We start from the raw sequence: 12,761 nt of genomic DNA, 5'->3' as shown, positions 1-12,761 counted from the left end.
CATCTTTACACCCAATGTAGGGCTCAAACTCAGGACCCTGATATCAAGAGTCGCATGCTCTTCCAACTGGGCCAGCCAGGCACCCCTTTATTGTTTTTAAAAGGATACAAGTTTAACAACAAAAGAGAATGCTTCTGCAGAAAGAGAGTAGGGGAAAAAAAGAAGTGAAAGAGTGGCTGTAATGTTCTAAGTGAGAGATAATGATGAGGGCCCTAAAACAAAGCAGTGGTAGAGGAGACAGATTCTAGAGAGAGTTCTAAAGTAGAATGGTTAGAATTTGGTAATTGATAGGATACTACTCTGGTGTCATCACTAATAAAAAAAAAGTGGTTTCTGAGCACGTGAGAGAGAAATAATTTCTTTTGGTCTGGGGGAGTCTGAGTTTGGAACAGATGCTTGGCACACAGTTAGACTCCTCTTTCAGGAATGAGGCACTCAGCCTCCAGGTCCTAGGAATATAGGAGGCTGGCAGCTCTCACTGGAGTTCCTCTCTAGGAACTGGCAGCAGGAAAACTGGAAGGGAAGACAGTTGGCATGTGCTAGGCCTCGTGCCCTCGCTGGGTGCGAGCTACCTGTCAGAAGGGCCACCCCATTCCAGACCTTCTGTGGGCTCAGCTGAAATGAGCGCTGCAGCTACATTTCAGTTCAACTTCTCACTCTGCCGAATTCTGGTTCCTTCACACATGTACTCACATTTTTTCCTGGCAGCACTCACCAATAAGCCTCTTGTGCATAGTTTAGGGTCTGCTTCCTGTGGAACTGAACCTATGACAGGTATGCTGCCTGGAGGCACCTACATCTGATTCTGGAGGTCAACAGAGAGGACATGACTAGGTAAGAATTTGGGGGCTAACTGGCACATGGAAGACTGCTGAAAACAACAGGAATAGGTAAGACCATAATGACAAAAAGTTGACTGAAGAATTGATTCCTAGAGAACTCTGATGCTTAAGGGTGGGTAGAAAAGTCATTAAAGGAGAGCATAAAAGATTGAAGCAAGGGAACCAGAAGAGAGCACCATCATAAAAACAAGCAGAGGAAAATCTCATGAACAAGATGGTCACAATGTCAAATGTGACGAAGATCAAGTAGAAAGAAAAACAGGCCAACAAATCTGGCATTATAAGCTCACTGGTGATCTGTGACAGTACAGAAGGTTTAAGAGATGAACAGGAAGTGATACAGAGAAAGTATCAGGTGGTGAAAGAGAGAGGGACAGCTTGACAAACTGGCATAGTTATGGGATAACTTTCTTTTCTCCAACATGAAGGAGACCCAAATATGTTTGGAGTGGGCAGATAAAGGCCAGTGGAGAGAGGTAATTAAAATCACACCAGTAAATAGTGTCTCAACAGAGGAAAGTTCCAGAGAGGCCTGAAGAGAATGGGATCAAGAGCACATGGAAATGAATTACCCTTCAAAGACAGAGAAGCATACCTCCTTTGGGACAAAAGAAAAAGCAGGTAAGGAAAAAGAAAATACCGTAGACCAGTGCTGATCACGAAGGTAGTCAACAGCTACACATGGCTATTGAACACTTACTGAAATGTTAGCCCCATTTAGGTTGAACTGAGATGTACTAGAAGTACAGCAGATTTCAAATACCTAGTACAAAAAAAATACAGAATGTCTTGTTCATTAATAATTTTTCTACATTATATATTTTTGTTTGTTTTAAGGATTTATTTAAGTAATCTCTATACCCAACGTGGGGCTCAAACTCACCTGGCTCCACCAGGTGAGCCAGCCAGATGCTGATATATTTTGAAATAGTATTCTGAACATACTAGGTTAAATAAAATGTTAAAATTAATTTTACCTGTTTCTTTTTCCCTTCTAAAATGTGGCTACTAGAAAAATTAAAACTACAGAAGTGACTTGCATTATATTTCTATTGACAGCACTGAAGATGCATATTTAGTGATGTTACTTACTGTGGGAATGCAAATCTTGCTTAAGGGGTTTCCATCCAGGAGGTATGAGCCATTAAATGTCACATATTCATCATAATACTGAGGTGCTTGAGGAATAACACTACACAACAATTTGCGCTTTTCTTCAATTTTTTTCCTTATATGCAAGTATTCGAAATATGGATTTGCTCGCTCTGAACTGTATGGCTGAATCTCATCTAGTTTCAGAGAATCTACGATGGCTGCCAGAGACTGCTGAGTTTTCTCTTTTGCTTGTAGTAAAGAGGGACTCACTTGCACAGGCTGAGGTACACGGGATACTTTCCTTTTCCGTGGGTGGTGAATTTGAGGATCATCTTCTTCAGTTAATCTTATTCTTCCTCTAGGAGATGAAGAGTCGCTGTCTTTTTCTGATAGTAGTGTACAGCTAGCAAGAATCTGTTTGCTTTGATTTGCCACTGTATTCGCTTTGTTTCTAGTTATCCTTTGAGGGATTTGGTTTTCGGTCTTATCATCTTCAGCATTTTCTTCTAATTCTACTTTACCTAATTGACCATATTTATGCATCTCTGGTTGAGCTGACTGTTGCAAATGGTTTTCCAGACTTGATAAAGTGCTTTGTTGTGATTCTTCATCTTCAATGGAAAGCAAACACTTTTCACCTTCAGGACAATGTTTTGGATTATCTTGTTCATTTAGGTTCCCTTTTGGGATCGCGGCACTCATTTCACACAAATCAGAATCACATTTATCATTCAAATGAGTTAAGACCAAACTCTCCAGTTTGTTTTCCTTCTCATGTGAAATAACCTGAATATCAGAAGTGCTACTCTCAACCTCATGGCCACTGGAAGACTTATACATGAATTTGCCAAACGCATAATGTGTATTTAGCTGGGAAGAGGCATCGTTTCCACTAAAGTCTTTTTCTGATGGTAATACAGGTAAAGTATTAGCCTTTTCAAAATTTGGTGCTGCTTCTTGAACACTGCTTTCAGAGTACAATGGGACAAAGGCATCTGTCTTTTGAACATCTGTTAAGACAAAAGTATTCTCTACCTCTTTTGTAGATTCATTGTCAGTATCTAAAACAGAATTGATAATTTGAACTGCGTTTTTCTGTTGCAAAATACTCGGCTCTTGATTGGCAACATATGACATAGACATATGTTTAGAAATAGATTCAGCATCTGAAAGTGATTGGCTGTGGAAAGAGCAAGGTTGTTGTGAAGGCAGAAAGGACGCTGGATCCTGAGCACAAGAGTTTCCTGGCAGTTCAGTCTGGTGCAGGGATAAAAAATCAGTGTTCTGTTCTTTCAGTATTTTGTTTTCAGAATTACAAAAGCCTTGAACAGAAGAATCTTGATCAGGTGTACCAGAATTTGGGCAGATAAAGTCACTGGTGCTTAAGGATTCCAGTCTACTATCAACAGGTACCTCCCATGATTTATTTTGGATCACACCAACCTGATTAGATGGCTCTAAATGCACAGGACTGTCCATTAAAGTGCCCACTGGAACAGTACTCTTGATAACATTTATATCAGCTGAAATATATTTGCTGTTTACAGATCTAGTTGGAGACGCTGCAAAACTGGAATGTATGTTAGACATATTTGAAAGTTCTCTTTCAGGCACATTTAAGGACACCTCAGGTTTGGGAGAAGGACAAATATCTCTTGGCACAGCTAAGCCACCTTGATTGTTTTCTTCTGATACTGTTTGGAATTGTTTTGTATGTTCACAAATGACTGATGGCATGCTACACCTTCGAACTTCTACAGCTGGTCTCCCCTCATTTATCACTAGTTTGACATCTTCTACAGAAGATGATCGGAGATGGGATGTTGGAAGTCTGCTTGTAAATGGTGGCTTAATCCGCTCTGGCAGTTCAGCCAAGCTATCTAATTCCCTTTCATGAAGGGCAGGAGATTTGGCAATTGGCAAAAAAGGTGACTGGGAAAAGGACATTTGGGAATCAGAACCCTCCAACATAAAGTCAGAGTCATACTCAATTGGAGGCCTGGGGGTTGTCACTGTAGTATGGCAGGAATCTTCTGAGCTAGCAACCGAAATCATGGATACAGATCTAGAGCTGAGACCTGGTTTTTCACTTTCTGATCTAGGAGATCTGTTTAAGATATTATCTGAAACAAAAGATGACTTCCCTAAATTCATGATATTTTTGGCATCAACAGATTGTGATCTGTTACTTACAGCATCTTTAGACTGTTTCTCCTTGGTATAAGCATCAGTCAACTCTGAACTCTTTGACCTAGTAAGTTCTTTATTTTTAGACTCAGCTAGTACATGCTTTGTTTTTTCTTTATCTTTTACTTTAAGTTCTAAACAATTCCGATTTCTCAACCGCTCCTTTTCTTTCTGCTTAATTTTTTCCTTATGTTTTTTGTGCCACTGCTCTATTTCTAGGTCTTTAAGGCTTAGCATTCGTTCAAAACTTGTCTGCATTAAATCATCATTCACTAACCTCTTTTCTTTAGGTCGAGTATCTTTTGATGCTGGTGATGACTTAAGTTTAGGTTTATCTGCTTCGGATTTTAGTTTGAATAAACTATTTAGTTGAATTTTATCTTTGTGCTTATCTCGTTCTTTGTATCTGTCTATATCTTTGTCTTTTTTATCTTTTTCTTTTCCATCAGGGGTTTTCAAAGGCTCATCTTTTGTTTTTTCTTTAAGGGATAAAGTTTTCTCATGTTGTGCTTTACTACTGTCTGCCATACTTGACTTCTTCTCTTCCTGGAAGTGTTTGGAGTTAGTTGTATTTACACTTTCTTTATCTCTAGATTTTTCCTTTTTATCTACCTCCCTGTCTTTTTCTTTATTTTTGCTTTTTTCTGATTTAGTATAGTCACTGTTGTCTGATTGTTTGTTTTTTTTTTCCATCAAGTGCTTTTCTTTGCTTTCTGCTAGATGCCTCTCTTTTTCAGGTTTTTCTTTGTCATGTTTTCTGTCCATCTTTTCTCTACTTTTCTCTCTATCGTCAGCTTTTTTAATAGTGGTAATATTTTTCATCTTTTCACCTTCTTTATGGCATTTCTCTATGTGATGTGAATACAGCTTGTCTTTTTCTTTTATTCTGTCAACACAGTCACTAAGATCTAATTTATCTTTCTCTGACTTATGCTCATGTTTGATCTTCTTCTCTTTTTCAGAATTTTTTCTTTCAACATCCTTTTCTTTAGTTTGAAACCGCTTTTCTGATTTTTCCCTTTCTTTTACATGCTTTTCTTGTTTTTCAATCTCTATTTCCTTTTCCATTGAATGTAACCCTATAGATTCTTCAATGGCATTTGTTCCTAAAGAACTGAATTCTGTTTCTTTATCTATGGGTACAGTCTCTCTTTCTTCTTTTAAGTCTTTTATTTTTTCCTCCCTAAAAGATTTTTCATTTTCCTTTTTAATCTTCTCTCGTTCTTCTTTAAAATTCCTCTCTTTTGAAACATGCTTTTCCTTGGTTGATTTATCATCTTTTATGTTTTTTTCCAACTTTGATTTTTTTTCCAATGTTAGGGACTCATGTTCCATATTTAAAAACAGATCTTCAGTTTCATCACTTTTAAAAAAATTCTCTTTCCAAAATTCTCTATCAAATTCTACACTCCGCTGCAGCTCTTTAGCACTATCTCTATTTTTGTATTTTTCCTTTTCACTTTCAATTTCTTTTTTATGCTTTTCTTTTTCCCTTTCTTTGTGTTTCAATTTATGCTTTTTTAATGTTTTACCCTCTTTATCCATTTTTTTTAGTGTGCAGTCTGAATTTTCAAATGTTGGACTATGATCTTCATCTTTTACTTTGGCATTTGACTTTTCACCAAATTCTAAGTGGAAATCTTTCTGATGTTTATTTTTTTCCTTATGCTTACAAGATTTTACACTTGAACTTTCTGGCAAGAATTCAGATTCTGTGTTATCATACCGGATAAGATCAGGCTGTAATGACATTTCAGAACTTCCTGGTGATAAACATGTTTTAGTATGTTCTTGTTTTAGTGGTGTTGACTGCTTTTCACTTAGTCCACAAGAATGTTTAGGAGATTTACCAGTGGAAATATGAAATAAATGTAACGAAGTATCATCTTTTGGGCTAAAAGATTTCCTAAAATTCCCCTCTTCTCTGGTCTTTTCTGAACAATCGAGTGCAGTATTAACTGTCAAGTTTGTTACTCTGGTATTTTCTTTTCCCTCTTTTTCTTGCTTCAGCTCTTGGTTCTCTTTATTTTTGTTCTGATTCTTTAATTTTCTTTTAACTTTGCCTTTCTGTTTGTGTTCATTTGAAACTCCATATTCCTTTTTGGTTTGTGTATCAGAATTTGATGTTTCAGGGACAGAAGATGGAGCAGAAACCTTTTTATTCTGAAGAATTTCTTCATCTGAACTTTCAGAACTTGAATACAAAACTCTAGATGGCTTTTGTTTTTTACTTTTAAATGATTTAGGATAGAAAGCTTTCTCCTGTTTTGCAAACAAGCTATTCTTTTCTACTTCACCTTCATTCTCTTTCCGTAGCTCTTTTCTAAGAATATGCCTGTCATCAATCATTTTATTTATTTCTTCATCATCATCATCTTTGAACTCATATTCATCAAGAGCAGATGGAAGAGGTGCTTTGCTGGGAATTATCTGTTTACTTTCACAGATGAGAGAGTCTTTCTCTGTCTCAGAGTCAATGTTTTCATCAACACTGGAAGGATTTACAGACCGAGCCTCTTCAGAATCTAGAATAAGAAAAGAAAATCTATTGTTGGTCAAGAGACAATTGTCAGAAAAATAAAGCTGTGAGAAAAATATAGCATATATAGTAACTATTTCAATTCAGAAAGAAAATTTCAGAATATGAGAATGATGTAATAAAAATATGTAATAACTCTGCTATAGTACTGTGGAAAACCTTTATAGATAATATGCTTCATAATGAGATCTCCTGATTCTTTTAAAAGCAAACAATACGATTAACTCACAATTCATATATCAAAGGTACATAATATAAAAATGTGTAATACAAAGCAGAGATTTATAATCCAGGGGACTGAATTCAGAGGAAACATTGGCTACTAATGTTATGTAAAATTTTAATATGTGTACTTTTTTTTTTCAGAGAAAGAATATCTAAGTAAGATTCTCTGATGCAAAAAAGATTAAGAACCACTAACTTAAAGGGTTTAGTTAAGTAAATATCACACCTGTTTTATGTTTCAGAATTTTTATGAGTAAAGTCATAAGGGATCAAGTGATTTTCATAAAGTATAGTAACCTAAAGATGAATGGTTTTGCCTATACAAGATACATGACTATCTGGTTTAAAGAAAATCTTAAAAGGAAACATATTCCACAATTACATAATCAAGATTATAACAAATTGAATACATATGTAATTTGAAAAAAGATACCACGTCCCTTAGTTTTCTTATCTGTAACTTAGACTTACTACTAATATATACTCTAGTACAACGGGGGTAATAATGGGCTCAATTTCTACATATTTTTTAAGTAGGCCTCACGCCCAGCAGAGCCCAAATGCACAACCCTGAGATCAAAACCTGAGCTGAGATCAACAGGTGGATGGGTGCTGAACTGACTAAGCCACCCAGGCGCCCCAATTTCTACATTATTTTTAACGTTACAATTATTTTTAAGTACATGAAAGTTTAGTTGAATCTAAGCTGTATAAATAGAGCCAAAACATTGCCAAATTCTATTTCATTGTATCATTTGTAAGAAAAAGATTTTTTCTTCTTCTTAGGTGGGCATCTTTTCTTAGCTGAAATGTATGTTGTATACAATAGGCCTTTATCTGAAAAGAAAACCCAGGCTCCTAACTAAAGGTAAAGAAAACTGTGGCCTCTAACCAAGCGGGAAAACCAAACTTACTAAAAAATGACAGATAACACTTAGGCACCTGGCTGACTCAGTCAGTTAAGAGTCAGATGACTCTTCATTTCAGCTCAGGTCATGATCTCACAGTTCATATGAGTCTGCTTGCTCTTTTCTCTCCCTCTCTCTGCCCCTCTCTCACTCACATGCATTCCCTCAAAATAAACTTAAAAAAAAAAAGATTAAAAATTGTAAACACTTCCTTTGCTAAATATTTATTAGAATTGTGAATTTAATACATTAAGCTTCCTATATAAAGTGATCTAGTTCCCAAATGTCCTTCTCATAAAAATTCAAATTCCAGAAGCACTGTATAGGAGCTCTGGAGAGATCATAATCTTAGTTTTGGAGATGAGGTGAGAATATTCTAAATGAAACGATTATACTGACACATGGTATAAAAAAGAACATTTTTAGAATTCTAACTAGCTGTATAGATGTTGAAAATGCTCTCCATTTCCAGCCACCAATATTGCAATACATAGTACCAAACTACAGAACTGTTTCAAGGAACATCTATTTTGGGAGCAGTGTTTATTTTGGTCTTAAGGTACTATAAGAATATGTACTTATACAATAGGTGTTATTTTCTATTGTTAATGCTTTATAATTTGTTCTTGAGGGCTTAAGTCTGTGTAGTTTTCATGGATTTAATTCGTTATGGTTTGCATGTAACTATCCTTTTTTTTAAACCAACATAAAAACATTATTTTTATGTGAGAAAAATCAGAACATAAAATAATCTATTAACTACAGAATTATTTCAAATATATCTAAGAACTAATATTGGGGGCGCCTGGGTGGCTCAGTTAGCCAAGCATCTTGATTTCAGCCCAGGTCTCAATCCCACGGCTTAGTGAGTTCCGGCCCCGTGTCGGGTATATATAACTATCTTATTTACATTTCTCATCAGATGATTAGCTTTATTGGAAATTAGGATTTTTTCCTTTGTAAATCCCACAAACCCTCAGTTTCACACCAAGAATCAGTCTCTAATAAATGTTTATTCTGTTCCACCAGGCACAGTGTTCAAGGTGCTAGGGGGTGACAAGATGAAAAAGATAGTCCTGCCTCTTTAACAGTTACACAACTTGATAACTGCTAAAAAGGCAAAGGATACTAGAGTGAAAGGGTGCACTTGGAAGAACTAGAGAAGGAAGAAAGCAGGATTCTCAAACAAGTGGCCCCAAAGCTGAGGCATGAAAGATGTACAGGGATTTTAGGTAGGATTTCAGGGCATGGAAAGTACTATGACATAAACAACATAAACAAGCAGATCCAATCACAGCGTGTATACCATTTTATACATGGCTTTTTTCCACTGAACAGATCACATTTTCTTCTGAAACTTAATTTTCTTCATTACTATTTTTAAAGACTGCATGTTGCACTGAATTAATTTGTAACCATTTAAACGGATTCTTCTGAGGGGACATTTGGGTTGTTTCCAATTATTTGATATTACAGATATCTAATAACATAGAAAAAATTTTTTTGTATATGTTGTTACTTGAAAACAGCAATGTATCAATTTGTGTGTATGAAAAAACAAGAGAAATCCATCAAAAAAGTTATCTCTACTAAACTTGTGCTAGAAGAATTATGATTTTTATTTTCTTCTTCAAGCTTTTGTTTTCCCAATTCCTAGCATTACAGGTACTACTTTTCTCTTTGGAAAAAAAATTTTTTTAGAAGTTCAGTAACATATAAAATAGTATCACTATTTTTAAAATTACTGATGTGGCTCATTTTGCCATGTGTTTGCATTTCCTCCTGTGCAATGTCACTTTATAATTTCTTCAGCCTATTTTTTCCCGATTTTTTTATGCATATTAATACCTGACTTAAATTGCACTATACATAATAATCTCATAGTGCTTACCATTTGCATTTTTACCAAGGTTAAATGCAAATTCTTTAAGGGAATTACACATACATGTGTACCTTGGGTTTATCATTTGTGCTTCTGATTCATCAACTAAAGGTAATTAAGCAACGTTCCTCAATGCAGCTACTTTTCTCCTATGGTTCTTTTTCAAAGATGACTACTTTTTAAAAAAAGGAAATGATGTAAACTTTAAAGTGAGTCAGTTATCTTAACACTAATTAATGCCCATGATGAGAGAGTGGAATTACTCCAGTGAAGGATCGTAACCTGGCTCTGGTTGCTGAGTTGCATGTGGCCACTGGGCTTGCTCCACTATATGGTGGTTGGTTCTCAGCAGCCGGTGGCAGTAACGCTGTGCCGCTCTCATGAAGCTGGTGAGTCTGATCTCAGCAAAGGTACTTGTACCTCCATGACATCATTTCACTAGCAGACTAGGCTGAAATCTCTTCTCTTCCCTAAGCAACCCTAAACCTTCTGCTTTACATAGAGCAAGCTGGTCTTGTGATTATAGTGCGGTAGTAACTTAAAAAAAAAAAAAAAAAAAAAAGTTTTGCCTTTCTTAGGAGATGAACGCTTACAGTGAAGATAATCATCTGGACTCCAAATCTTCAAATTCTTGTAGTCAAAATGGCCATGGCTATCATTATACTGTTATTTTCCATTTTGTTCCAATCTTTCAGTCTTCAATTATCTATTTAATCAGTAATTTGATTTGTATTTAAAACATTTACCAAATTATTTCTGACAAAAGTTCCTTTAAAAAAATGTAATGTTTATCAACTCAAACAATTTTATTGGGGTAACTAGGAAGGCAAATGAGAAATACAAAGGTTAAGCAATTATTCAAACATTAAGCTTTTCACTATAGCATTTTTCTTCTTCATAAAAAAAAGGCTAAATAAAGTTTAATTGATTAAAAACACTTAAACACACTTGAAATTTGCTCTTATACTTCTCAAGGTAATTTTAGATATTTGTAACAAATACTAGTGACATTTACAGAAATAGCTAAATGTTATTTGAGGTCACTATTATCCTTAGGCTTGACTTTTTCCCTACTGAGACTATCATGTTATTTCCATTTCTTCTTGTATGGTATCCAAAAGGGGCAGCAAACAGAGCACATGTGACCAATGCAGGGAGATGATAATATTCCCAAGTAAATCCCTCTTTCAAAATCGCTGCAAAACCACCCGTGTGCATTTCACAAACCAATTATAGCTCACGAGCCTAAAAGGGCATTCAGTAGAGGCTGGGCTTTTAAAATGGTTTTAATTATGATTATATTAACTTTTAGGAAATATAACTATTCTAATGTCACATATATTCTGGGAGTGGATGATGATGACATAAAGCTAAATGCACCATGAGCCTAAACTTGAACTTATAGTCAAGTCCATATCTCTATTTTTCTTGAGCTTTAGCTGCCTAACTTGGACCTTCTTGGACACCTTTCAATCATCCTAACTCAAAATTGAAGATATTCAAGTCATTACCTCTTTCACAGCTGTTTCCTCTTGCTGCTTTAAGCCACTATTTCCCACTTCTGGAGCATACCAATCAACACACTTACTCCAACTGGAAACCTCAGAGGTTTTTTTTTTAACACTCTTAATTCCTCAACTTCCAAAATAACTGTTTAAAGTTTCTATCTCTAGACATCTTTTCAATCTATCTTCTATTCCCACTACCACCGTCCCAGCTTAGATTCTCATCATTTTTTGCCTAGATCAGTTCTCACCTTAAACCACAACGTGGCCAACATTATAGGAACATACTAGGTCTCGTATCATCTGAGGGTTCTCTACTCTAGGATAAAACAAAAATTCCAGAGAGGATGGTATGAAACTTTTCAAAATGTAAAACACTACTATTTATCTCTAACAGGATTTACTATTCCTATTTCAGAGACGTGTGAACAGAGCATGAGCCAGGAAGTAGCTTGTCCAAAGTTACCTCACTCTTAGGAATATAGCCCAGGATACTTTTGTCTGACTTCACCGTATTTCTACATTGTCTCCCATCTCTCTTTTCTTCTTGCTATTCACATTAGCCACATCAGTATACTATTCACTCTTCCCCAAATTTACATGCATATTTATGTGGATTCTAATCAGCTGCTCTTTATTATTTCCCAGCTACTTAACTAGAAGATATTTTAGATTAGTAGTCAGGGGGAGGAGCACTTCGAGAATTTATAAATAGGAAGGGATTGGGGTAGTCATCTGTTACGGGGAGGGTATTGGGTAGGGGACTTGTTTTGAGGCTGTTTGAGTTGGTATTTATGGAGATTACATGTTTACTTGAAGGGGTTTGGAAGCAGATAAATTTAACTTCTCATGTATCCTTTGAGAACTCACTTCCAAAGGTGTGATTTTTAATCTGTTTCCCACAATATCTTCAATGCAGTCCACCTATTCTAGATGAGTAAGTGCTTAAATACATGCATGCACACACGATTCAGCTTCCTGTAAACCTTCAAAATATATGATTTTATTAACAGCACCTGCCTAAATCTATAGCACCCAGAGAATGAAAAATTTTTGTATTTTAAATTTGTGGGATGGAGTACAGTAGGGAAGGTAGTGTGCTTACTGAAGAAAAAAAAAAAAAGGCCAATTTATGGGATTTGAGAGTCATCTGTGGGAAGGTAACCTTAAGCGAGGGAGCTGTAATTTTCTGCTGGTTTTCCAGATTATTCAACAGATACTTCAAATATAAGTCCATGACTTATACTCAGGGACTTACGTAATAACTAGAAGATAGTAGGCGCTTAGTTAATGTAGAATAAATACAAATAGGATGTTTTAGAACCATATTAAGACATCAAGAAATCAAGTGGGGGTGCGTATGGTAGAACAGGAGGACTGTAGAAAGGGATGTAAACATGCAATACAAATTTATCCACTCTACAAGTTTGTACAGTATCCAGGTGGCAAATGATGTTGCCACTGACTACCATGTGGGTAATTCACTGCTGATGTCCCCTTTAAATTCAGCTATTTGAAGAGGTGGCAAATATCTCATCCACATGCCATTTAGTTCCCACATCACCTGCCATGTGGAGC

General features: G+C 35.9%; 1 protein-coding gene across 7 annotated transcripts in view; it reads right to left on the bottom strand.

The window, feature by feature from the left end:
- The window catches only part of ANKRD12 (ankyrin repeat domain 12), a 127,556-nt gene that overhangs the window by 15,626 nt on the left and 99,169 nt on the right, over positions 1 to 12,761 (bottom strand). For 4 of the 7 annotated variants that reach the window (XM_030292565.2, XM_030292562.1, XM_032595440.1 and 1 more), the window contains 2 exons: positions 1,935 to 6,649; positions 1,543 to 1,605 (listed from right to left, as the gene is read on the bottom strand). In XM_030292565.2, the coding sequence (XP_030148425.1) occupies positions 1,543 to 1,605; positions 1,935 to 6,649 (4,778 nt within the window). The remainder of the gene's footprint in view (positions 1 to 1,542; positions 1,606 to 1,934; positions 6,650 to 12,761) is intronic. The other 3 variants (XM_030292566.2, XM_030292564.1, XM_030292567.1) reach the window with 1 other exon arrangement.

This window comes from Lynx canadensis, chromosome D3, assembly GCF_007474595.2.
Source record: "Lynx canadensis isolate LIC74 chromosome D3, mLynCan4.pri.v2, whole genome shotgun sequence".
NCBI lineage: Eukaryota > Metazoa > Chordata > Mammalia > Carnivora > Felidae > Lynx > Lynx canadensis.
Note: the sequence above shows the minus strand (reverse complement) of the source record. Positions and strands in the feature narration are given on the sequence as shown.